Source organism: Papio anubis, chromosome 10 (genome assembly GCF_008728515.1).
Source record: "Papio anubis isolate 15944 chromosome 10, Panubis1.0, whole genome shotgun sequence".
Classification (NCBI taxonomy): Eukaryota; Metazoa; Chordata; class Mammalia; order Primates; family Cercopithecidae; genus Papio; species Papio anubis.
Genome location: NC_044985.1, coordinates 114,796,549 through 114,821,497, shown reverse-complemented (window position 1 = coordinate 114,821,497; position 24,949 = coordinate 114,796,549). Strand labels below are relative to the sequence as shown.

The 24,949-nt window shown below is 48.8% G+C and overlaps 1 protein-coding gene across 1 annotated transcript; it reads right to left on the bottom strand.

Moving 5' to 3' along the window:
- Nucleotides 1-6,099: 6,099 nt before the first annotated feature.
- Nucleotides 6,100-17,803, bottom strand: C10H2orf72 (chromosome 10 C2orf72 homolog). The gene is made up of 3 exons (XM_003908060.4): nt 17,129-17,803; nt 14,213-14,326; nt 6,100-8,927 (listed from the first exon to the last, which is right to left on the bottom strand). The coding sequence occupies exons 1-3, from the start codon at nt 17,763-17,765 to the stop codon at nt 8,788-8,790; spliced, it is 891 nt and encodes a 296-aa protein (XP_003908109.2). The 5' UTR covers nt 17,766-17,803; the 3' UTR covers nt 6,100-8,787.
- Nucleotides 17,804-24,949: the final 7,146 nt, after the last annotated feature.

Sequence of the window (24,949 nt, the reverse complement as noted above, 5' to 3'; positions counted from 1 at the left end):
AATTAAATGTGCTTGATAACACATTTTGTTCTATGTGTGAGTTTTTTTTTTAAAAAAAGTTAGAATTCTTAAACTGTGGCTGTTTAAAATATATTAAACATAATTATTGAACACTTTTGAAGAGCCTGTGGCTCGGATTGAAAGGCAGGGCTCGAGAAGATGTGCATGCAAAGGAAACAGATTACTTGAGGTGTCATTCTACAGAGGCACTTCTGTTTTTTTGAGACAGAATCTCTCTCTGCTACCCAGGCTGGAGTGCAATGGCATGATCTTGGTTCACTGCAACCTCCACCTCCTGGGTTCAAACGATTCTCCTGCCTCAGTCTCCTGAGTAGCTGGGACTACAGGCACGTGCCATCACACCTGGCTAATTTTTGTATTTTTAGTAGAGACAGTGTTTCACCGTGTTATCCAGGATGGTCTCAATGTACTGACCTCATGGTCTGCCCACCTCGGCCTCCCTAAGTGTTGGGATTACAGGCGTGAGCCACTGCACCCGGCTCTACAGAGGCCCTTCTACCAAGCCCTCACATGAAGACACCTGTGTGCCCCAAACCCCTAGAGGATTCACAAACAAATGCCAACGGGTAATGAAAATGAGTAAAGCAGGCCCAGCAAAAGAAAATACAAGCTCCACAGGATGGCGAATGGCAACTAACAGTGTCAAGGAGGCACTAGGGGGTGGTGGGGACTGTGATAAAGAGTGAGTGACTGGCAGGGCACAGTGGCTGACAACTGTAATCCCAGTACTTTGGGAGGCCCAGGTGGGTGGATCACCTGAGGTCAGGAGTTCGAGACCAGCCTGGCCAACATAGTGAAACCCCATCTCCACTAAAAACAAAAATTAGCCAGGTGTCGTGGTGGCTGCCTATATTCCCAGCTACTTGGAAGGCTGAGGCAGGAGAATCGCTTGAACCTGGGAGGCGGAGATTGCAGTGAGCCGAGATCGCACCATTGCACTCCAGCCTGGCGATAGAGTGAGACTCCATCAAAAAAAAAAAAAAGTGAGTGTCCCATCTAAAGAGAGCAACTGCTACTCAGTTCCTGCTAAGAATGCAGGGTGACAGTTGGAAGACCTATGTTTTTTTCTAAGAGAAGCCAGAAATGAGAATTTCATGCAGTATCTCCAGAATTTTAAATGTTGGCTACTAATTCAACATGTTTTAAAACAGAGAGGTGGTCAACGTGCCACCTCTGCTCTTCAAGGAGAAGGCATTCTGCATGAGAGGACAATCCTGTCTTCCACTTGGATGTTGTGTGTGTCATTGCCACAAACCCGTGTGAGCCTCACGTGAACCTGTGAGATGGGCAAAAGGTAAGAAGCTTGGACGCAGACATCAGGCTCCTTCCCCCGGAGGATTCTGTTCTCCCTCCTGGGTGACTGGCCCAGGCCTGTGGCTTCTCCCTCTCCAGTCCATTCTGCATTCTTTAGCCAGAGCAATCTTTTTGAAACTCAACTCTGATTAATTCTGCTCCTTCAAACCTTCAGTCCCCATCTTGGACTCTATTTTTTTTTTTTTTTTTGCATCTTTCTTCTGTGTTTCTGTCCATAGCCTTCTTCTCACTCCCTGCATCCCCTGTGAGAGTGAAATGCCATTGGCTGCTGTGCACAAGGTGGTGGCTCATACAACGTGTCTCTACTGCCCTGCCCTCTCTCCTGAGACTCACACACCTCCCGGGCATCTCTGCTTGGTGGAGTCACAGGCTCCTTCAACTCGGTGACCTCAAAGTTGTGCCCACTGTTGTGACCCCGGAGTTGTGTGTCTCCTTCCTTGACCTCAGTGTGGGTGAAGGACATCCATCAGCCACTGCAACAGAAATCTGACTCTTCTTTTCTCCCACAACCGTCAGCACCAGATCTCCTCTTTAATCTCTCACACCGGCCTCTCCCATCCTCACTCCATGACCCAATAGTTGCCTCCCCCTCTTCTTTCCAGACCACGACTGCCTCCTACAGCCTTGACTTCCTGCTTACAGTCCCAGAAGCCTTCGGTCCACTCTTCACAGCCAGCCAGGAGCATGATCAGAACCAACATGAGCACGACTTTCTCCTCCAGGATGGTGGGACTATCTTCATGTGTCTGCAGTGTGGCTCTGGCGTGCCACACTCCAGCCATCCTGAACCCCTGAAGCTCCCAGAGTGGCCACATGGCCATGTACCTTGTCGCTGACCTTTGTACCTGCTCGTGTCTCTGTCGTCAAGGCTCTCTCCCCCACACTCCAGGTTAACACCACTTACTTTGAGTCTCAGTCAGGCGGCACCTCCTCCAGGAAGCCTTTCTTGGCCCAGCCCACCATGGGCTCTCTTAAAGCCTTTACTCCACACAGCTGGTATCACATCTCCTTGCCCCAGTCCCAACTAGGCAAGGAACTACTCAAGGGCAATGCCACATCTTGGGTAATTCATCTCACTGCCCACTAGAGTAACTAGCAGTTATTGGGCACATAATAGGTGCTCAATAAATGTTTCTCGGATGATCGGATGAATACCCGGTCATTTAGTTATTGGCACAGGGCTAGAACTCAGACCTACGGTTCTGAAATCCCTGCCGTGTCCAAGACTCTAAAATGAGCTCTATTTTTTAGAACATAGTGAAATCACGGAAAGAATTCTTAGGATGCGCTCGGTTTAGAAACAACCTCCCTCCAAAGTTGAGTGACACAAAACTTCTTAAAGCCCAATCAAGGTCAGCTGTGGCCTTACACAGGTATCGGCTGGGCTGGGAGCCTTGTCAGGGTTCGGGGAGGAAATCGCGGCGGTGCCTGACCCTGGGTTGTGCGCTCTCTTTCCCGGCGAGGCCACTGTGGTTTCCGAGCTGCCCAGAGCATCTCCCCGCGGCGCCCGCTAGTGGGCGCAATGCCTCCTAGGAGGCGGGCGCTGGGGAGGAAGCTGTGACCGCCCCTACCGCACCGCGCAGCCTGCAGGCATTCAAGTCCCGGGTTTTAGAAGGGCTCGGTTCTACCGTCAAGAATCGAGCTCGACTGCCTCTTGAGCTGCACGGAGATAAGGTGGAAAGGGGAGGCCCGTGGAGCCCGGGAGCCCGGGAATCAAATCCGTGCTCTGCCACTTCGCAGCTCAGCGCTGTGGCCGCGGGCGTCCCCCGAGCCCAGCTTCTCCCGCAAAAGGAAAAGGGATGGCTGGATCCTCCTACCTGGCAGGGCCGCCGGGACGCGCAGCGCAGCGCTCAATACACCACGGATTTTATGGCTACTCAGCACGAGGCTGGTGGCTGTTTCACGTACAACACGCGTGCCACATATTTTTAGAGTAAAAGCATTTATTCATGGGAGCAGAGATGCGAAACGCAGCCGGGAGACACGGGCCTCCCATGAGTGGGTGCTGGGTCAGAGGGAAACGCCTCATCAAGGCTGGAATTGGTCTGGGTGGACTGAGGTACGAAAGGATGGGTAAGGAACTAGGTTCTCTTCCAAGGATGATGTCCAGGAGGGCGCATATTTTGGGCAATTGGAAGGCTGCCCTTCACAAGCCGACTCCTGGACGCCGCTGTCCTGCCCTTGCCCAAGGGTCTGGGGTGACTAGCAAGCTCTGGGTGACTGTGGAGGCAAATGCCGCAGGAATCACAATGAACCCCAAGACAGGTCTCTCACCTGTTTCCCGTGTTTGTTTTTTTTTTGTTTGTTTTTGTTTTTTTGATACGGAGTCTCGCTCTATCACCCAGGCTGGAGTGCAGTGGCGCAATCTCGGCTCACTGCAACCTCTGCCTCCCGGGTTCAAGCGATTCTCTGCCTCAGCCTCCAGTAGCTTGGATTACAGGTGCCCGCTATCATGTCCGGCAAATTTTTGTATTTTTAGTAGAGATGGGGTTTCACTATCTTGGCCAAGCTGGTGTTGAACTCCTGGCCTCAGGTGATCCACCCACCTCGGCCTCCCAAAGTGCTGTGATTATAGGCATGAGCCACCGCGCCAGGCCTCCCCTGTTCTCGAGGGGTGCTGTCCAATACAGTAGCCACCAACCATAAGTGCTATAGAGCAGCTGCAATGTGGCTAGTGCATCTGAGGAAATGCATTCTAAACTTTAATTAATTGAAATTTAAAAATAGATACTAATTCCATAGCTGCAAAACCTTTGAGTATATTTGAAACAATTTGAGGATGTGTACATTTAATGAAATCTAAATACAGATAAAGTTTTTCTGATGAAAATGTAATATCTGAATTGGGCTCTAAGTTTAAACTTCTCATGGGATTCCAAGACAATATGCAAAACAGAGGGCAGAATGTCTCGATAATTTACAGTTGAAATGATATTTTAGATATGTTGGGCTAAATGAAATGTATGATTAAAATTAATTTTATCTGTTTCTTTTTACTTTTTTCTAATGTGGCCACCATAGAAAGCTACCTACGTGCCTGCGTTAGATTCCTTTTAGACAGGGTTGGCTTAGACCTTCTCCTGGGCCTTCTTCCCTCTGACCTCCCATTCAGGCCTGGCCCTTTGGCCTTGCTTCAAGGTTTTGTCCGCTCTTTGGAGCTGCCATATGCTGGGTCAGACCAGAACCGGGGGCAGAGGCTAAAGGTGAGACCCACTCCCTCCTGTCTAGGAGCAAGGGGCTGGGGGCGGGGGCTACCCTGGCAGCCAGGAGTTCTGGAGCCAGTGCCTGGGACAGTGGTGGTCAGGGTGAGCTTAGGCTGGGGTTGGGGTAATGATTCAGGACAACACCCTGCTCTGAGATATTGTTGACTGGTGAGGAAGAGGAGGAACTCAGGGCTACAAGACACAAACTAAGTTTCTGTAACCACGACTCAAAATCAGGCTTGGTCACAGGACTAAGCGAGGCACCTAATTACTAAGCGAGTGCAGACGAGGACAACAACAAGCCTTCCTTGAGGGTCTCTGAATTTCACTGGTCAAAGAACAGGCAGTCCTCGGTCTGCATTTGTGGCAGGAGTCCCAGCTGGGGCTGGGGAGCCCAGGGAGGACACCACAGAGGGTTCTCACCCTTGCCAAAACCACAGCCCCACAGTGGCCTCAGCGCCCAGCCCCGGTTTGGACCTGAGCTACCCCACATCCTGGTCCCCACTAGTGTGAACCATGACATGTCCCAGTATGGCTATCTCTGCCTCCAGTCCCAATTAGGCAGCCCCAAATATAAGCGACCCAGAGGGCTCTGGCTCAGACCAAAAGCATCTGAAGGGTCCATGTGGGATCCTGGCTATCCACCCTGCCTTGCACCTCATTTCTTCCTGAGCTCCAAGGTTACACAAGTGGCAGGCTGCTCAGGCCACATTCCGCCTCTGTCCCAATCCTTGATCCACTAACACACAAAACCAGGTCAGAAGCGGTTATGCAGCCCCTGGATACAAACAGCCAGCTTCCTGCACTCACTCACTGGGCTGGCTATGTTTGCCATACAAACAGGACAAAGTCCAGGCCTCCTGACCCCAGGGAATAAAGCCTGCAGCTTTGCTTTGCTACACTTTAAAGCACAGGCTGCTTTCAAGTTAACTAGGCACTCCTTCGCCTTCTCCAGCAAGGCTGAATCCACAGTTCTCTGCTAGGGTAGGTGGGCTCAGCTCCTGGCCCCTTTGCAGGCTTGCCTTAAGTTTTGGGTTTGACAACCAAGGGACTCTTGTGCACTAAAGTTTGGAGACAAACACTTTGAGAGGAGAAAAAGTGTGACCCAAATAGTAGAAAGCATTCTCTGAGACTCAGTTAAGGTTGTTTTAGCTCTGGTTAAACATGCATGTGTGTGCTCACACGCTCACACACACACCGTTGTATCCTAAGCTGAATGCTATCTTTTCAAAAATCTGGCCAGTAGCTCATGCCTCTCATCTCAGCACTTTGGGAGGCCGAGGTGGGAGGATCACTTGAGCCCAGGAGTTTGAAACCAGCCTGAGCAACGTAGTGAGACCCTGTCTCTATAAAAATGTAAAAATCGTTTTCTAAATACGTACTTATGCTTTTGGCTACGGGTTTTTTAATCCCAGCTGGCAGGGCAGGGGAGATGTCATCCAGGGCAGAGGTTGGGAGGCTTTCAGGCCACAGATTTCCACCATCTGCCAAGCTTCCCTGCTCTCCAGGGTCCCGGTTAGGAGCCCCTTATGAGAATGAAGAAGATCCATTTTGCTTTCAATAAGATATCAACGAGGTACTTCTTGGTTTTATTAGATATGGGAATTTCCAATTCAAGTCAGAAGCACCACAACCACTGCCATATTAGAAAGATTAGTACCCGAGAGCCCAGACTGTCACCCGGCTGGAAGCCTCTGGAAGAGGGCTCCCAGGGACCACTGACCTAATCAAGGGCCTCCTCCTTCACACACCACCCTCCACCCCAACCTTTATGCCTTCTTAGGGTCCTTCAGGGAAGGGACCCACCGTCGAGATTGTCCTTTCTGGCACCTAATTCTTCTGTCTGCTAGAAGACAGCAATGAGACTGCCCCTACAATGATGATGCCTATGGTGACTATATCTCAAAGAAGCTGAGATGGATCTCAGCCCTTTATTGTCACTTGGGAGGGAGAACCCAAATCTTAGTAAACAAAGACTTTCTCTCTTGAACCATTCACAGGAATACTGAAGGTAATGAAAATGAAAATGTGTAAACCATCCTTTGGAGCAGAGGCTACAAACTCACCTGCCCGCCTGGACCAGCACCAGGCAGACGTCCTCCATGAGTGAAGTGCAGTGGGGGATGGGAAGGGTGGGGGAGGGGGTAATGGTGGTGGGGGTGAGCCGCAGCAGACTTGAGATGACAGCATGCCCCATCCTCCACCCAGAAAACTAGGTATTTTTTATACGTAATCTCCCGAGTTTCAAATATTGTCAATACATACAAAAGGTTATGAAGCCTTATAACTTCTGCCCTAGGCAAATTCCACACTTAAACAAAGCTCCCTCTCCCACCAAATAAGAAAACTTTAACAAGGTGATTACAAAGAAAATAAGAAACAGAAAATGATAGCAGCTTCAAACATACCAGTCTCCCTGTTTTAAAACAAAATCAATAAAATCAGTGAATCACAATTCATTGAGCTCATTCTTGTCTACAAGGAAGCAGCTGGATGGATCTACTGGCAGGTAGTCCTGCAGGATTAAAATGAGGCCCACTGCCAAAAAAAAAACCCCAAATAAGATGCCGTCCTGCTCGTCCTCATACCATCCTCATCAGGCAGGGAAGGAATAGGATTAGACTCCCTATTAGGGAGAATAGGTTGAGGCACAGAGCAGGAAGGGCCCCTCCTCAATATCACAGAGCCCCTCTGTTGGGTCAGACCAGAACTGGGGGCAGAGGCTAAAGGTGAGACCCATTGCTGTCCAGGGGCAAGGGGCTGGGGGTAGGGGCTACCCTGGCAGCCGGGAGTTCTGGGGCCAGTGATATAGAGCCCCCCAACCAAAACAGGTTTCCCATTGCACCATTTGGCACCATCTTGGAGACAGCTGAAATAACGAATCAAAGTTAGGCAGCACCTTGCAGGGCACTGAGCAAATAGTAGGCACAGTTGTGTATCTGCTGAGTAAACTGTGCATCATGAATGAAGGGAGCTACTTCCCTCAGCTGGTGCCTCCCCTCCAGGGAGATCCAGGAGCTGCCTTTGCCATTCCGAAGACTCTGGATTTCTCCAAGGCAGGCAAAGAAGACAAGGGAGGTAATGGTGAGTTCCCTCTGCGAGTAAACACATGGATTTCCCAGCTCTAAGGGAACATCATCGATTCTGTCAGACTCACGGACACACAGGAAGGAATTCCAGAACCCCACAGAAACACAGAACCCAGCAGGGCTGTGTCTGCAATGAGCTTAGGCTCAGACCTGAGACCTACAGCAAGTCCATACCCAGTAGTCCAAGCCCCTGGCTTTCCTTCTGTTTGGTGCCTATAGGAATTCCCTAGCATCCTTATACCCAGAGGACTTGGCACAGAAAGTCGATGTCAACATGAGAAAGAAAGAGGCTCTTTGTTCTCCCAGGCATGCATGGCTATTTCTGTCCCCACCCTGCAGCACACAGACCTTCTTGGCCCTGGCCCGACAAGCCCCCAAGGCAACAGTGTGGTCTTTATTTTGGCTTGCTCTGGGAGCCAAGGTCCAGGGAAGCCTGACCCTCTGTGCTCTGGGGGACCGTGACAGGGAGAAGGCATTGGCTCAGGCAGAATGTCTCAAAGGTACTACAACTGGCATTGAATGGACCAATTCTTTGCTGTCGGAGACTGTTCTGCACATTGTGGGATGCCCACTAGATGCCAGGGGTGCCCCCACAGTCACTGTGACCCCCTCAACACACACACGTTTCCAGTGCTGCCTGGAGGGACAAGCTGCCCCTGGTTTAAAGTCACTGGGCTGGTGGCCCCCTCATGCATTTGTGAAACAGAAGGCCCAGAGACTAAGTGACATGTGTAAGGCCACACCTCAGCTCTGATGACTTCTGGCCCAGAATTCTTCCCAGCTGCACTCTCAATGATTGGTGCCCATGCATGTGCCCGGAACACTGCAAACACACCATGGGATGCCACAGCTCTGTAGAGCCTCAAAGCAGAGAGCCATCTGTCTCAGTGGCTCAGAGAAACCGAGCAAGAGAGACAAAATAACCTCCCTGTGATCAGACTCAGCAAATGCTGGGTGGGGAGTAGGTTCCCAGGGGAGACACTGTTTTAGGTCCTGCTTGTCCTAGTAAGTCCCACCGTCTAGCTGGTAACTGTGAGTGTGGCAGGCCTCCAGCAGGCGGGGCTTTCTGTAGTCTCCATGGAGACCTAGGGGCCAGTGAGAGGGCACCAGCCCCTAGCCTGTAGGTTAAACGAGCCAGGGACAGCCCAAGGGTCCAGCCTTCATCTTGAGTCCCCGGTGGGCTCAGCAGGAGTGTGGATGACTCCATCACAGGCTTTTGACCCCCTTCCAAGGTCCTCACAGTCTCCATTGGGAAATATGGCTGTTAGTGCCAGCTCCTCCTCAGGTTCCTGGAAGTTTTCTGGAACACAGGAGAAGAAATCACTGAATCAGAAGAGAAAGGTTATGAGTGAGTTATCTAGGAAGGAAAAGGAGAAAGTTGGCCCCAGCAAATATCTACTTAAAAACCAAAACAAAATACATATCAAAAACCTTAACAATGTACATACCCTTTGACCCACAAATTCCACTTCTAGGATTTTATCCTAAGAAAATAATTAGGAATAATTAGTGGACCTGCTGGAGCTATCTTGCTACTGGCCTAAGGATGAAACTGACACTGAAGATGGCCCAACAGAGAGAAAGAGCAAGCCTGTGTCCTTGCTGGGGTCCCTGACCCCCTGAATCAACCAACTCTGAAGCTGACTCCACCTCTGGACTGTCTTTTAGGTGAGATAATGATTTCTCTTACTGCTTGTGCTAGTGTGAGTCATGGTATCTTTACTTGCAGTTGAAAGTGTCCTGATTCAATGTCCAACAATGGGACTGGTTGAGTGAACTATGGCTCACTCATATAATGGGATTCAGGCATTAAAGATAATACATAAAATTCCACAGATCTAAACACACACACATACACACACACACACACACACACACACTGAATAGAAGTAAAATTGGGGAAATCTGAATAAGATCTGTGGACTGTGCCAATGTCAATATCCCGTTTGTTCTATTGCACTACAGTTTTGCAAAATGTTACCATTGGGGGAAACTGGGCAAAGTGTACGCAGGATCTCTCTGTGTGATTGCCTTTTTTGTTTTTTGAGACGGGGTCTCACTGTGTCACTCATGCTGGTCTCGAACTCCTGAGCTCAAGCTATCCTCCTGCCTCGGCCTCACAAAGTGCTGGGATTTCTGTATGATTTCTTGCCACTGCATGTTAATCTAGAATTACCTCAAAAAAGAAAATATGCTATTGACATATAATTATTGCTGTGGAAGGCAGTTATAGTATGTTATTGATGAAGAAAGAAGATTCCAAAACAGTAAGTACAGTCACGTGCAACATAATGACATTTTGGTCAATTATGAACCTTAATAAGAGAGTGGTCCCATAAGATTGAAACACAGCTGTCCGGGCATGGTGGCTCATGCCTGTAATCCCAGCACTTTGGGAGGCCAAGGCGGGCGGATCACAAGGTCAGGAGATCAAGACCATCCTGGCTAACACAGTGAAACCTTGTCTCTACTAAAAATACAAAAAATTAGCCAGGTGTGGTGGTGGGCGCCTGCAGTTCCAGCTAGGAGAATGGCGTGAACTTGGGAGACGGAACTTGCAGTGAGCCGAGACTGCGCCACTGCACTCCAGCCTAGGCAACAGAGCAAGACTCCATTGCAAAAAAAAAAAAAAAGATTGAAACACAGCTAAAAAATTCCTGTCACCTAGTAACCTTGCAGCTGTCCTGATGTTGCAGTACAAAGCGTTACTCACATGTTTGTGGCAATGCTGGTGGAAACCTACCGCACTGCCAATCATACAAAAGTCTAGCACATACAGTTATATACCGTGGACAATGTAGACAATACTTGATAATAATAAGAAATGACTGTTACTGTTCTCTCTCTCTCCATATATATACATGTATATACACATATATATGGAGAGAGAGAGAGAGAGAGAGAGAGAGAGAGAGAGAGAGAGCAATGCCGCTGGAGTGCATTGGCAAAATCTCGGCTCACTGCAACCTCCGCCTCCCAGGTTCAAGCAGTTCTCCTGCCTGAGCCTCCCAAGTAGCTGAGATTACAGGCAATGCCACCACGCCTGGCTAATTTGTGTATTTTTAGTAGAGATGGGGTTTCACCATGCGGGCCAGGCTGGTTTGGAACTCCCGACTTCAAGTGATCCGCCAGCCTCAGCCTACTACATGTTTTAACATTATTTTAGAGTGTACTCCCTCTACTTACGTATGTATATATATAAAGATATATATATATACACACACATATAAAGTTTACATATATATATAGTTAATTGTAAAACTGCCTCAGGCAGGCCCTTCAAGAAGTATCCAGAAGAAGGCATTATCGTAGGAGGTGACAGCTCCATGTGTGTTATTGTCCCTGAAGACCTTCCAGTGGGACAAGATGTAGAGGCAGAAGACAGTGATACTGATGATCCTGACCTTGTGTGTAGGTGTAGGCTAAGGCACATGTTTATGTCTTAGTTTTTAGCCAAAAAAAAAAAAAAAAAAAAAAAAAAATTAAAATAGGAAAAGCTTATTGAATAAGGATATAAAGAAAGAAAACATTTTTGTACATTTCTGCAATGTTTTGTGTTTTAAGCCAAGTATTACTACAAAAGAGTCAAAAAGCTTTTAATAATTTAAAAAGGTTTTTTTTTTTTTTTTTTTTTTTTGAGACAGTCTCACTATGTTGTGCAGGCTGCAGCCCAATTGCAGGATTACAGCCTTGAACTGTTGGGCCTGAGCGATCCTCCTGCCTTGGCCTCTGGAGTAGCAGGGACTACAGGCACGCACCATCACACCTGGCTAAAAAATCAAAAAGTTTATAAAGTAAAAAAGTTACAGTAAGCTAAGGTTAAGTTATTATTGAAGAAAGAACTATTTTACAATAAATGTAGTGTAGCCTAAGTGTGCTGTGTCTCTATAGTCGACAGTAGTGCACAGTAATATCCTAGGTCTTCCCATTCACTCACCAGTCACTTGCTGACTTAGCCAGAGCAACTTCCAGCCTTGCAAGCTTCATTCATGGTAAGTGCCCTAAGCAGATGTACCATTTTTTGATCTTTTATAGCATATTTTTACTGCGCGTTTACTATGTTTAGGTATGTTGAGACACACAGCTACTTACCACTGTGTTACAGTTGCCCACAATATTCAGGACCGTAACCTGCTGCACAGGTTTGTAGACTAGGAGCAACAGGCTATGCCATGTCGTGTAGGCGTGTAGTAGGTTGTACCATCCAGGTTTGTAAGTACGCTCTATCGTGTTCACACGACAAAATCCCCTAAAGATGTATCTTTCAGAATGTATATCCCTGTCATTAAGCAACTCATGATTGTATAAATGCATGTGATTATGATATCCTATATTTATCATATAGTATCAATGTGTGTACATAGTCCATAAATGCCATTTGCATTTTAACACATTCACTTCTACATGAGATTTGTACATACCACAGAGAGAGAAATTATCCAAAATTTATGTAAAATGGTTAATGATTCTGTTGCTTCATCTTTTCTCCTTTAGTTTCCAGGTATATCCAAAATGAAGGCAGAGGGGTTGAAGTTAGCATTTTTGCAATTAAACATTTTAAAAATCTGCTGCATTTTGAAGATGATATAGGAGTTTATTAAATTTTAAATAGCACAAGGAGAGATAGGTAAATAGAATGGTGTACCCCAAAATATAATTGTAGTTATCTCTGCATGATGGAATTAGTGAATGGTATTTCACATTTGTTTTCTTTCTTTTTTTTTTGTTTATTTTTTTTTTGAGTTTTCAAATATGATAGGCAGAATTCTAAGATAGCCCCCAAGATTCTGGCCCCTTAGAAAGCCCTTCCTTGAGTCTGATGGGCTCTGTGAATGTGACAGCTTAGTCACTCTGGGGCGTAGGGTGCCTCTCTGACAAACGCAGTGGCTAGTGACTCCCTTGACTCCTTAAGTTATATGAACTCCCTCCTAGCAGACTGGAGAGGGGGTTCTCCTGCTGGCTGAAGGAGGATCTCTTGTGAGAGGGCTTGTGAGAGCAAGGAATGGCAGGGGCCTCGGAGCTGAGAGCAGTCCCAGCTGACAGCCAGCAAGAAGTCAGGGACCTAATCAGTGCCTTTGAAGCTGTGAAGCTTGCAATTATTTATTTATTTATTTATTTTGAGATGGAGTAGCTGGGATTACAGGCATGTGTCACCACGCCTGGCTAACTTTGTATTTTTAGTAGAGATAGGGTTTCACCATATTGGTCAGGCTGGTTTTGAACTCCTGACCTCGGGTCATCTGCCCACCTCGGCCTCCCAAAGTGCTGGGATTACAGGCATGAGCCACCATGCCCGACTTGCGATCATGTCTTATGCAGCAATGAAGACTGACACATCAACTAATGGTTTTCTTTCTTAAACAAGAGACACAATGAAAGTTAATTTTGAATCACCGTTCATTGTTTCTTTAACAAAGCTATACTTCTCAGTGCACTTTGGGACAGGGCTATGTCCATTCAGCAGGCTACAGCCTTCCGAGTACTGTAGCCACTCCCATCCACGGCATAACTATCCACAGTTTCAGTTACCTGCGGTACAGTCCAATAAGATATTTTCAGAGAGATACCTCATTCATGTAACTTCTATTATATATTGTTAAATGTCTTCACTGTGCCTAGTTTATAAATTAAGCTTTATCATAGGTATGTATGTACAGGAAAAAACAGCGTATACGTCAGGCTTAGTGCTACCCATGGTTTTAGGCATCCGCAGGTGTCTTAAAGCATCTCATGTGGCAAAGGGGAGAATCAGTGCGCTTCCTATGTCCCTAACATCAGCATTGACATCTAGGGGTGTCTTCCCCTTCCCCTTCTCCCTCACTTCCATTTAGTGGCCTGATGATTCCACCCAGGTGTGGCTCCTGGCTGAGTTTTCTCCCCTCCATTCCCACTGCCCAGGTCGGGCCCAGGTCACCTGTTACCCCTCCTGGGACATGGCAGCCTCCTCCTAGCTGGGCTCTGCCGAGGTGTCTCCCTCTCCTGGAGTCCACCTCTCTAAACACACCCCAATCTCTCCACTCAGCAATCGCTCACGGCACACTACTTCTGAAGGCTGCACATCTGGGACCCTGATTTGGTCCAAACTCTTCCCTTCAGCCTTGGCCCTCACTGGTTTCCTTCTGCACCTTACCCCTGGGGCCTCTCGATGGTGGTCCCTTTTCTGATCATGACGTCATGCTGTCACTCCTTAGCTCAGTGCTCCTTTTCTAAATCTTCCTATGAAAATCCCTTCATCCCCCAGTTCAAATGTCACTTGCTCCAGGACACTCCCTGGATCCTCCAGGGAGACTCGCTGTGTTTGGTCCCATGCACCCCAGCATGCACCTGGAGACACCTTTGTTACAATCCTCCCCATACTGTCTTTATTAGGTGGAGACTCCTGGGGAAAGAGCCCAGCCTGATCGAGCGCATGTGCCCACTGCCTGGCATATGGGCACCTCACATTGCTCACCCCCACACCTGGCACATGGCAAGCACTCCATAGATGTTGGTCCACTCTGTCCCTAAGGTCCCCAAGTTCACGTGACCACTCCCATAATTCCGTGCACCTGGCCTTCAGGGTGCAGGAAGTCGGGGAGCACTCACCATGAGCTGGGCTTCTGCAGGCAGCAACATCCTGGTCCTTCCTCCGGCTCCAGGGACCCCAGGAAAAGCAGGCCAGCAGTCCAGGGAGGCCTGGTCTCTCCCAGGCTCCTTCCACTAGGAAGAACACAAAACCTGAGTCAGAGGGTCACATGGTTTCCACTTCACAAGACTGAGAGATTTTGTTTAGCAAATCAAGAGCCTCAACTGTCAACTGCCCTAGTTTCAACTGTCTGATTAAAAACACGAAGTCTGACTTGCAAAAGTGGGTGGGTTTTTGTACTTTAAAAACGAACTTTAAAAATGATTGCTTTACTTTATCTATGTTATCTCATTTAATTCTCACAAAAACCCTATGATGTAGGTACCATGTTGGGGAAACTAAAGCATTGAAAATGACATGAAATTAATTACAATTACATAGCACCAAACAAAATACTCAAAGAGCTGCACATTCCCTCTGATTTTAGTTCAAACTCTTTCTTGGCAGGAATAGATATATGTTTTAGTAATCTATAAAGTCAACAGGAACAAGGCTGTTTATTTGTTTGGTTGGTTTTTTTTTAAAGACTTCAGGCAACCAAAACAAGGAAAATCCTTGTTCATAATCTTTGTTCAGGACCTATTTACTCTCAACCTGCGCCTAAATGTAATGAGACTGTATCCTTAGTTTTTCAACCCAAAAGCAGCTGGATTAGGTACCACAAACTGGGTAAAAGGGCACTGCCAAAAGGCAAGCAACCTACAATAAAAATTATCATCAGACGGTGAGGAAAGAAATCAGAAAACTTTAAAAAAACAGATGCAACCACTAGCGAAATCTTAGTGACATGAATCCATTTGATGTGAGGATAATAGTGCTGTCCATTGCAAAAGCGGCAAAGAAATCAGTGGGCTATAAGTTATAATTACACTCGTTACCTTTAGTCATTTGTGAGGTTTAATTTTGTTCAGTATGTTTTCATAAAAGTAGGAAAGTGCTTAACATAGTAGAGAACAATTCCTTTGCAAAGTGTTAAAATCTCAAAAGTATTAGTGTTTATTTAAAAGGAAGGGAGGATTCATTCAGTCTTTCTGCATGCCAGGCATGGTATCAGGAAATGGGACTGCGGATGGTGTTTAAACCCACAAGAGAACAAAATCATGTTCACAAGGGAACGAAAAATCATGTGGTAAGAGCTCAGAGAGCAAAGCGATAAAGGGTTCTGGGATTTCGCCAGTGAACTTGCAAATGGGAGCAGGGAAAGTCAAGGAAGCCTTCCTGGAGGAGGAAGTCCAGTTCTGAATGCACAAATGGGATTGGCCAGGTGAGGAGGAGGGAGGAGAAAAGGCTCTTCAGGCTGAGGCAACAGCAATGTGTCTACAAAAAGTTTAGGAGGGACTGGGCGTGGTAGTTCACGCCTGTAATCCTGGCACTTTGGGAGGCCAAAGTGGGTGGATCACTTGAGGTCAGCAGTTCGAGACTAGCCTGGTCAATATGGCGGAACCCCGTCTCTACTAAAAATACAAAAATTAGCTGGGCGTGGTGGCAGGCGCCTGTAGTCCCAGCTACTTGGGAGGTTGAGATGGGAGAATCGCTTGAACTCGGGAGGCGGAGGTTGCAGTGAGTCGAGATCGCACCACTGCCACTCCAGCCTGGGCAACAAAGCAAAACATCATCTAAAAAAAAGAAAAAGCATGCACTCTTTAGGGTACAGAAAATGTGTGTGAATTCCCTGCTTTCCCTAGGAGGCCAGGTCAGCAAAGCGGTTGAAACCAAAATCAGAACAATCACAACCTCAACAAAAAAAAGGGATTGCGCCCTAAGGGAGGAGGGTTAGGGCAGGCGCACCCGCCTAGGCAGGCCAGGCTGGCAGGTGAATGTGACATTGGTAGCATCACAGGTACCAGGTCTCCTTGCTGGGACCCCCCGCCCCCCGACCAACGCCAATACCCCAGGAGACACACAATACAGCCACTCTCTGCATTATCTACTTAAGAGGAAGAGGCTGGAGGGCGTGAAGGGCTGCCCAGCTGGGCAGTGAGAGAAAGCAAAGATCTCCCGGGTTTGCCAGATGCAGCAACTCCTAATGTGCATGTTTTCATCCTAGAACACGGGAGAGTTCCCGTAAAGCCTTGCGTTCCAGGAGGAAGGAGATCCTGACCCTTTTGCTGATGGCAGCAGTCACGGGGGCTGGGAAAAGACCCTTAAACCCCTTCCACCTTTTAGGAGAATGTGGAGGGAAAAGGTGGCCTCAGCAGACCTGGGGGAGGCAGAGAGACACAGCAGTTGGGTGCACAGCCTTGGTGGGCGGCCAGAAATCACTAGAAAATGTGCTCTTAGTCCCTCTCACCTCCCCACTCTCCAAGTCCCGAGCACCCGTTCCTTGCCCTCTTAATAAAACCAGGGCTTCCAAGAAGCCTCCACCGCGCTGGACATGCCCCTCCGCCCCTCCGCCCCTCCTAGGGCTCCCGACGCATGTCTAGCTGCACAGCGTCCTAGAATTTAGCTCCTGATACCGCCAATCTCCTTAGCCCCTATCCACCCCCTTGAAACTTTCCCATCCCAAGGCTTTCCCATTTCCTTCCCTAACCCTCTTTTCCTCTCCCCGCCCTCACCCACCCCCTAACTCCTAGATCTCGGCCCTGCCCGATTCATCCCTTCTCTCTACCCACTCCCTCTGCCTTCTGCTCGGCCTCTCAGCTTTCCCACGCCCCCTAGGCATCTCCCATGCACTCGGGACCCTTCCGGGACAGACTCGACCCCCTACGCAGGGCCTGTTCTCTGCTAGCTGCGCGGCCTGGCTCTAGGCACCTCCCTGCTCTGAGCCTCAGTTTACCTCGGTGCTCAATGAGGGGGACTGGCCAAAGGGGTCCAACTTGGGGTACGTGCCCGAGCTACCGCCCGCCCGCGCCCCGCCGGGCCCCGCGCAGTCTCACCTGGTTGCCCGGCTCCTGCGGCTTGCAGGGCCCTGCAGGCGGCCGCCTGGACGGCCAGGCAGGAGGCCGGGAGGCCGGGGTGGTAGGCGGCCGCCTGCACTGGACCTCCCGCCTGGCGGCCGAACACGGCGCGCAGCAGCGCCTCCAGCAGCCGCAGCCCCGGCGCCACCGCGTCCTCCGGCCCGGCCTCGGCCACCAGCACCCCGACCAGCGCCGCCCCGGCCCGCCGCCGGCCGCGCACGTCCCGCAGCATCTCCCGCAGGCGGCGCCGCGGCTCCCGGGCGGTCAGGGATGACGCGCGGCACAGCACGAAGACCAGCTGCGAGCGGATGGCGCGCGCAGCCGCCGCCCCCGCCGTCCTCGCCGCCCCAGTCGTCCGCGCAGCCCTCTGCGCCCCGCGCGCCGCCCCGGGCCCTGCGCCCTCTGCAGCCGCGCCGCCTAGCTTGCCCGCGCCTGGCTCCGGCGGGAACACCGCTCTTGCGAAGTCCTGCAGGAGCGCGCGGCTCTGCTCGCGCTCCCACAGCTCGCCCACCAGTAGCACCTGCCCGCGGCCCCCAGCCGCCTCCACCAGCGCCTGGAAGGGCGGCTCGGCCGGGCGCGCGGGCCGGGCCGACAGCGCCTCCAGCTCGCGCTCCATGCTGGCTGCCGCCTGCCCTCTGCGGCCGCTGCGGCTCGGGCGCACCCGCTGCCCGCCTCTCGGGGCGGTGGCGCCCCGGCACGGAGGACACGCCCCGGAGGGCCGAGCCCAGCCGGACCCCCGGGCCCCCGGACGGGGCCTCTGTGTGCACGCTCCCCTGGGCGCAGCCCTCATCGCGGGCCCGGGTTGGAGAAGAGGGCTTTCCCCCCAGCCCTCCAAGGGTGGCTCCTCCCGAAGTCCCTGCGCAGACGTGGGAAAACGGAGAGTCATTCATTCATTCATTAATCCATGCCACACATACTCACTGAGCACCTACTAGGTGCAGGCGCTGGGCAGCCGAGGGTGGGAAGACAGACAATTAATCCCATCACTAGATAAGATGGTTTGGAGACCTGGAGCAGAGTCCCGCACAGTTTGGGGTTTTGCGGAGGTGGGGTGGAGGGTAAGGGGGTAAGGGGCGGAGGGCGCAGATAAGTGGGTAGGAAGGTGAGATAAAAGAGAGCAAGCAGGGGTTATTTCTGCCACCCAGCTTTCCCTCTGGTCTTCAACATTTAGCAAAAACTGACCGAGGGTCCACTATTTCCACAAATATTTATTGTACTGCCCTAGGCGCTGGGGGTGAAACCCAGACTGTTTCCGTAAAGCAGAAAGTCAAGGGGGCCAGATGCAGGACACCGATGGTGCTCTGGTCTGCGTGGGGGGCAAGGGGCCAGGTCAGAAGCAGGAATGCATTTCCCTTCCTTGTAAGGATCTAGGTCAGCCTTGTCCAATAGAACATTCTGCGATGATGGAAAAGTTTTATATTATCTGCACCATATGTGACTATTATTGAGTACTTGAAATCTGGCGAGTGCAACTGAAGAACTGAGTTTTACATCTCACATAATTTTTAATGAAATGTAAAATTAAAGCAGAAAGTGACAAGATGATAATGTACTTAAAGGGCTGGCGCCTTCCTCTGAATAGTACCCTAAAGATGCCGCAGAAGGAAGAGGGGAGTTAGTAAGGACTCTGAGAAACCAGTGTAAAACCGGGAAAGGCCTGTTGCCTCCTTCCCTCAGTGCTATAGAAGGGGGATGGGCTGAGCGAACACTATACACTTATGCTCTTTTCTTTGCCTGCATTGGCCTGAGTAGACCATTTCTTAACCCCATCTCCACCCCCCACCACTGCCATGGTGCTAGGAGGCAGAAAACAGCTGTGCTAGCCAGGGATGGCGATATCAGGCTGGGGCTAGCAGCACGGAACAACCAGACCGGGCAGCCTCTTCTTCTCACTTCATGAGTCAGGAATTCCAACCACAAGACCCACCATATGAAAGAGCATTCATTGGCCAGGGGAGAGTGCCCAGAAGTTCCCTGAGTGGGGTGTCTGGTGTGTGTGAGGGTGGTACATGGGGAGTGGCTACATTCACATTTGATGCCAGAGGCAAGTCCCATCACACCCCTCTTCCTTAAGCTCCCAGGTGGGATATAGGAAGAGCCTAGGTTTACTCATCCCCAGCCAAGGTAGCTGATATCTAGGGAAACGTGAATTCACTGGGAAAAATAATTAGACTTCTGGGGCCGGGTGCTGTGGCTTATGCATGTAATCCCAGCACTTTGGAAGGCCAAGGCGGGTAGATCACCTGAGGTCAGGGGCTCGAGACCAGCCTGACCAACATGGAGAAACCCTGTCTCTACTAAAAATACAAAATTAGCCGGCCAAGGTGGCGCATACCTGTAGTCCCAGCTACTTGGGAGGCTGAGGCAGGAGAATGGCTTGAACCCAGGAGGTGGAGGTTTTGGTGAGCCAAGATCATACCATTACACTCCAGCCTGGGCATCAAGAGCAAAACTCTGCCTCAAAAAATAAAATAAAATAAAATAAAATACAAAATAAAAATAATTAGATTTCTGGAAAGTATAAAACAAAGCAGGTTTAATGGATATATGAATTAAGATTCATTTCTTAATGACACAGACAATACTAATAACAATGAAAACTTCTTTTTCTCTTTTGTAGAATCTGGAGATGGACAGTTTGTGGCTGAAATAGTATAATAGTTCTGCTTTACTAGGTGTTTGAGGACTCAAATTTCATACCAGGTCACTGTTGCCCTCTGACATCTTCATGATCCAAATTGGCAGCTAAAACTTGGGGCATCACACCTGTGTTCCCAGAAGCTGGATAGTAGAAGGACTAAGGAAGGAACAAAAATCTGGTTGACTTCAGATTTCTTAGCAACAACATTGAGTTTAAGAAAAAATGGAAAAATTGTTTTAAAGTATCAAAGAAAAATAACTTTGACCCTAGTTTTGTATTTCTAGCTAAATTATCAGGTATGTAAAGAATCAGAAGGCATATCACATATAACCCCTCTTTGAAAACACTATTGGAGGAAGTACCCCATCAAAAAGGAAACTAAATTGGGCTGGGCGTGGTGGCTTATGCCTGTAACCTTAGCACTTTGGGAGGCTGAGGCCGGCAGATCATCTGAAGTCAGGAGTTCGAGACCAAGCTGACCAAAATGGCGAAACCCTGTCTCTACTAAAAATACAAAAATTAGCTGGGCATGGTGGTGTGTGCCTGTAATCCCAGCTACTTGGGAGGCTGAGGCAGGAGACTCGCTTGAACCCAGGAGGCGGAGGTTGCAGTGAGCCGAGATTACACCACTGCAGTCCAGCCTGGGCAGCAGAGTGAAGCCATGTAAAAAAAAAAAAAGGAACTAAGAGTGCTCAATAATAGCAAGTAAGAGGGATTAAATCACTTGTCTAAATAACAGTGCAAGGCCATACCACCAAAGCACAGCCTAAATGGGTATAATAGACTGGGAGTATGGGTGGCAGAGCCGGGGCGAAACCTACAAGTTGACCGAAAAGGGAATTAACCCCATGTAGGCCACCTCTGAGGAAGAGAGAAAGACAAGTTCTAGAGAAGAACTGTCAGGTATACTGGGATTTTTAGCACATTCTTACAAGGCTTGTCTAAAACCAACATGCTCTGCCTCCTAAGCTATATATTCTCAGCCTCTAAATCTCCACAACTAATTACAAATTTCCATAGGTGGGATGGGGGATGGATCAGAGGGGGGTGGAATGTTAAACAAAGGTTGGAGTCCAGGGCTAGTACAGTTTATCTTTATCTGTGTTATTTACAAAGCAAAGGTTCTGGTATTAAATTAACAGGAAATTGCAAAGATCCTTTTTTTTTTAAAAAAAAAGGCAAGATGCCAAGAATATTTCTTCCTCCTCTCCCTTCACACCCTGAAAACATCATAAAATTAATGGACTTCTTTGTTCTCTGGTGTTCAATGAAGATATAAAGTAAACTGGGATTTCTGAAATACTTTACCTTTTCATGTTCACTTAAACAGAATTTGATGGGAATCAAGTGATAAGAGGCTGGTGTGGTGGCTCACACCTGTAATCCTGGTACTTTGGGAAACTGAGGCGGGAGGATTGATTGAGTCCAGGAGTTTCAGACCAGCCTGGGCATCATAGCGAGACCCCATCCCTATACAAACAAACAAACAAAAATCAAAAAGCTAGTTGAGTGTGGTGGTGTGTACCTAGTCCCAGTTACTCCTTGGGAGGTTGAGGTGGGTGGATGGCTTGAGCCCAGGAGGTTGAGGCTGCAGTGAGCCGTGATTGTGCCACCGCACTCCAGCCTGGGTGAGAGATCAAAAACAAAACAAAACAAAAAAAACAAAACCAAAACCAAAACAAACCAAAACAAACAAAAAAACAAACCAAAACAGAGTGACCAGAAAGTGCTGGTTTGGAAAACAAGGAGTATTCTCCCTCTAGTTGCTTGCCAGCTCCTTTCTCCTCTTTACTCACGCTCTGTCACCCTATTCTCCTCTCCTTCTTTCTTCCTTTCCTCCCTTCTCCTCTCCCCACCTTGCCCTTTCTCTCTTCCTTCCTTTCCTTCCTCTCTTGTTTCCCTGTACTTTCCCTCTTTTTCCCTAAGATGTTTGATGTGGGGGCTACAAGGAAGCCTGGACCAGGGGAGGCTTTCTGGCTTCCTGGGGAGCCAGGTAGAGGGAGGAAGAGCTTGAATGTGAGGAAGACCTCAGAGGGAAAAGAAACTGGAGGAGGCCCCAGGACCCACGGAGGAATGAGGCTGAGGTGGGGAGAGGGGCTGGAAACTTGAAACTGGGTGTGACAAGCGCTGGGGGCCCCCGAGGTGGAGCAGACCTGCTCGCCGATGTGCTGGGGCCTCGTTTCCTCCTCTGCCAGGCCCAGGCTGGTTCCCATCAGGGCACCAGGAATGCAGATCTCTGTGCCAGCTGGTGTTCTTATGGCGGTTAAATATCTCAGTTTCACCTGAACTTTAGGGGTCTGGTGAAGGTTTGTTAACCCACTTATGCAGGAGGTTGCAATTTTTTGAATTGCTGACGTGTGAAAAATCAGACTTTGGCAATGACCTTGAGCAGTAGGCTATAAATAACTCCCGCATGCTCAGCGTTCCAATAATGGAACACTAGGCATAAATGGGATTTAAGAAGCCTGCAGGAAATGCTGAGGGGCAGAAGTCAGGCTTCAGTGCCTATCATGCTCCTGCTGAGCCCTGGACTAGTCAGTGGTGCCAGGAGGAGGGGCAGGCAGGCCCCCAGGACACACCTGTACTGGCTGAGGGCATCACAGTGGGGGCAGTCCTCCATCAGCAGACACCTAGCACATAACTTGGGGGAGAGTGTGTGCACCTGTCACCTTGGTGGCCACAGCTGTAAGGTGATTTTGTGGGGATCTGTGAGCACCTGAGGCCCCAGTAGGGGCAAGGAGGAGAACAGCAGCTCATCTGTGCTGCAAGGACATATGGTGACTTTGAAGCCACTCAATTTGGACCTCCTTTCAAATCTCCCAGGCCAGATCAAGTGACAGCTTCAGTGTAAGTCTCCCAAGGTCCCCTCCTGGGAGAATGGCACCAGCCAAAAGTGGCCAGGAAGAAACCATGGTCTCTAAAAGCTGAATGGGGCCCCGGTTGGCCTTTCCCTCCCCAAGGACAGGGTTGCACCAACTGCACCCAAGCTGGTACGTCAACTGTCAGGCCCATTGAGGTTAAAGTGGAGCAAAGGGCAGTTATCACTGGAGGCAACCTTATTCCTCCCCCAAGTCTTACAGCAGGTGCCCTTTTACAGAGTATCAAATACAATGTGAGCTGTATCTGTGGGGTGGGCATGAGGGTTGTGCCCACCACAGGCACCCTGCCCCTGTACCTATATATCTCATTCTATTCACTTTCTGCAGCCCCTCAGCCCCTGGGTGATGAAAAAATAGGAAGTGTGCGAGCTTTGGGGCAATGGGCAGTGGGTGACTTCATGATCGTCATTCACAAGGTGCCTGATATAGAACAAGGTAACCATTAAAATAATCTTATGATAACCTTAGTTGCTCAAGCCATCTCCTGGCCAGCGCCTCTCTTTCCCAGAGGAGTGGATCAAGAACTGGGTCAGGAAGATGGGCTAAGTGCATGGAAACATGAGGCTCCTCTGCACCAGATCTCGTCAGGAAGCTTCTGTGATCACTGGCTAGAGGATGTTCAGCTTACCAGTTTCGGGTTGCACTGGACAAAGATGATGGCAGTGTTGCTAATGACAATATGGTGGCATGACATTGAGGAGACAGTGAAACTCTCACCTCACCGCTTTAGAGAAGCCTCTTATCAGTGGTAGTGGCAGATGGACAGGCAGTGGCTACCAACAGAGCTTTCTGCAACGAAGAAAATGTTCTAAATCTGTGCTATCCAGTACAGTAGCCACTAGTCACATGAGGCTCTTGAACCATTGAGATGTGGCTTGTGTGACTGAGGAACTGCATTTAAAGTTTTATTTAATTTTAAGTAATGTAAAGTTAAGTTTAAATGGCACGTGTGGCTAGTGGCTACCATATTGGACAGCACAGGTCTAGAAGGCATGCTATCATCATTCTCTTCCAAGGTTGATTTATTTCCATGGCCTGATTATCAACTTAGTTTAGATTGGTTTTCAGCTTTAGACAGTGACAGGACAAAGGTACTGGCTGTGGCAGACACTGTTGGTTTTCTGCTTATTGGTCACTCATGCTTACTGAGCCCTGATTTTGGTATAAAAGCAATGGACCCAGCCTCAGGGGTCGAAGCGTGAATAGAAGAAGCCAACTGTTCTTAATTGCTAGTGACTGGTCTTGAGGTAGGCATGCTGCTCAGTTCTAGCCAGTCCAAGATAAGGAGAGATTTCCAGGAAAGATTTCCTTCCCTGACTAGGGAAGTTGACAGGCCCTTTTGGGGCCATCCTCTTCCTTGCTTCACAGAATGTTGTGTGAAGTCCTGATATTTGGAGCTATGGCAGCCCTCTTGCTACCATGAGGGAAAGGCCAAAATAATCAGTATCTTTCTATGAATTGTTAACGCTATTTGGAAAAGCTCAGTGAACACTTCACTTCTTTGGTGTTGTCAGTTTTCACTGCTTTGAGAGTAATTCTGCCCTTCAAATTGTATAACCCAACATCTTCCTTAAATTGTTTTATATTGAGATAGGACATAAATTATTAAATAAAATATTTAAAATAGCTCAAATAATCAATTGCCTTTAGAAGGAAATCCAAGATACCTGTAACAGGATGGCTTCTGACAAAGGGAACTGACAGGTTAAGATTTATAGGTGGGAGGGACATTTAACACTGCCTACCCATTTGTTTCTTTTGAATTTTGTTCCACAGGAATGAACTGTCTACTCAAATATAGGTTTATTAAAGTTAAGGCCAGGTGCAGTGGCTCATGCCTGTAGTCCCAGCGCTTTGGGAGGCAGAGGCAGGCAGATCACTTGAGGTCAGAAATTCGAGACCAGCCTGGCCAACATGGTGAAACCCCATTTCTACTAAAAGCACGAAAATTAGCCGGGCGTAGTGGTGTGCTCCTGTAATCCCATCTTCTTGGGAGGCTGCAGCAGGAGAATCACTTGAACCCGGGAGGCAGAGGTTGCTGTTGGCTGAGATAATGCCACTGCCCTCCAACCTGGATGACAGAGCAAGACCCTGTCTCAAAAAAATATATATATATATATATAAAATAATAATAATAATAAAACAAATAAAGTTAAAGTTGTATGTGAGGATCTTATTTTGCTACTTGGAAGTAACCACCCAAAAACTCAAACCTGAATTGTTCAAAGTATGTGTTTTTTACATAGGTGTGTTCACTTTGTAAAAATGTATTGAGCTGGT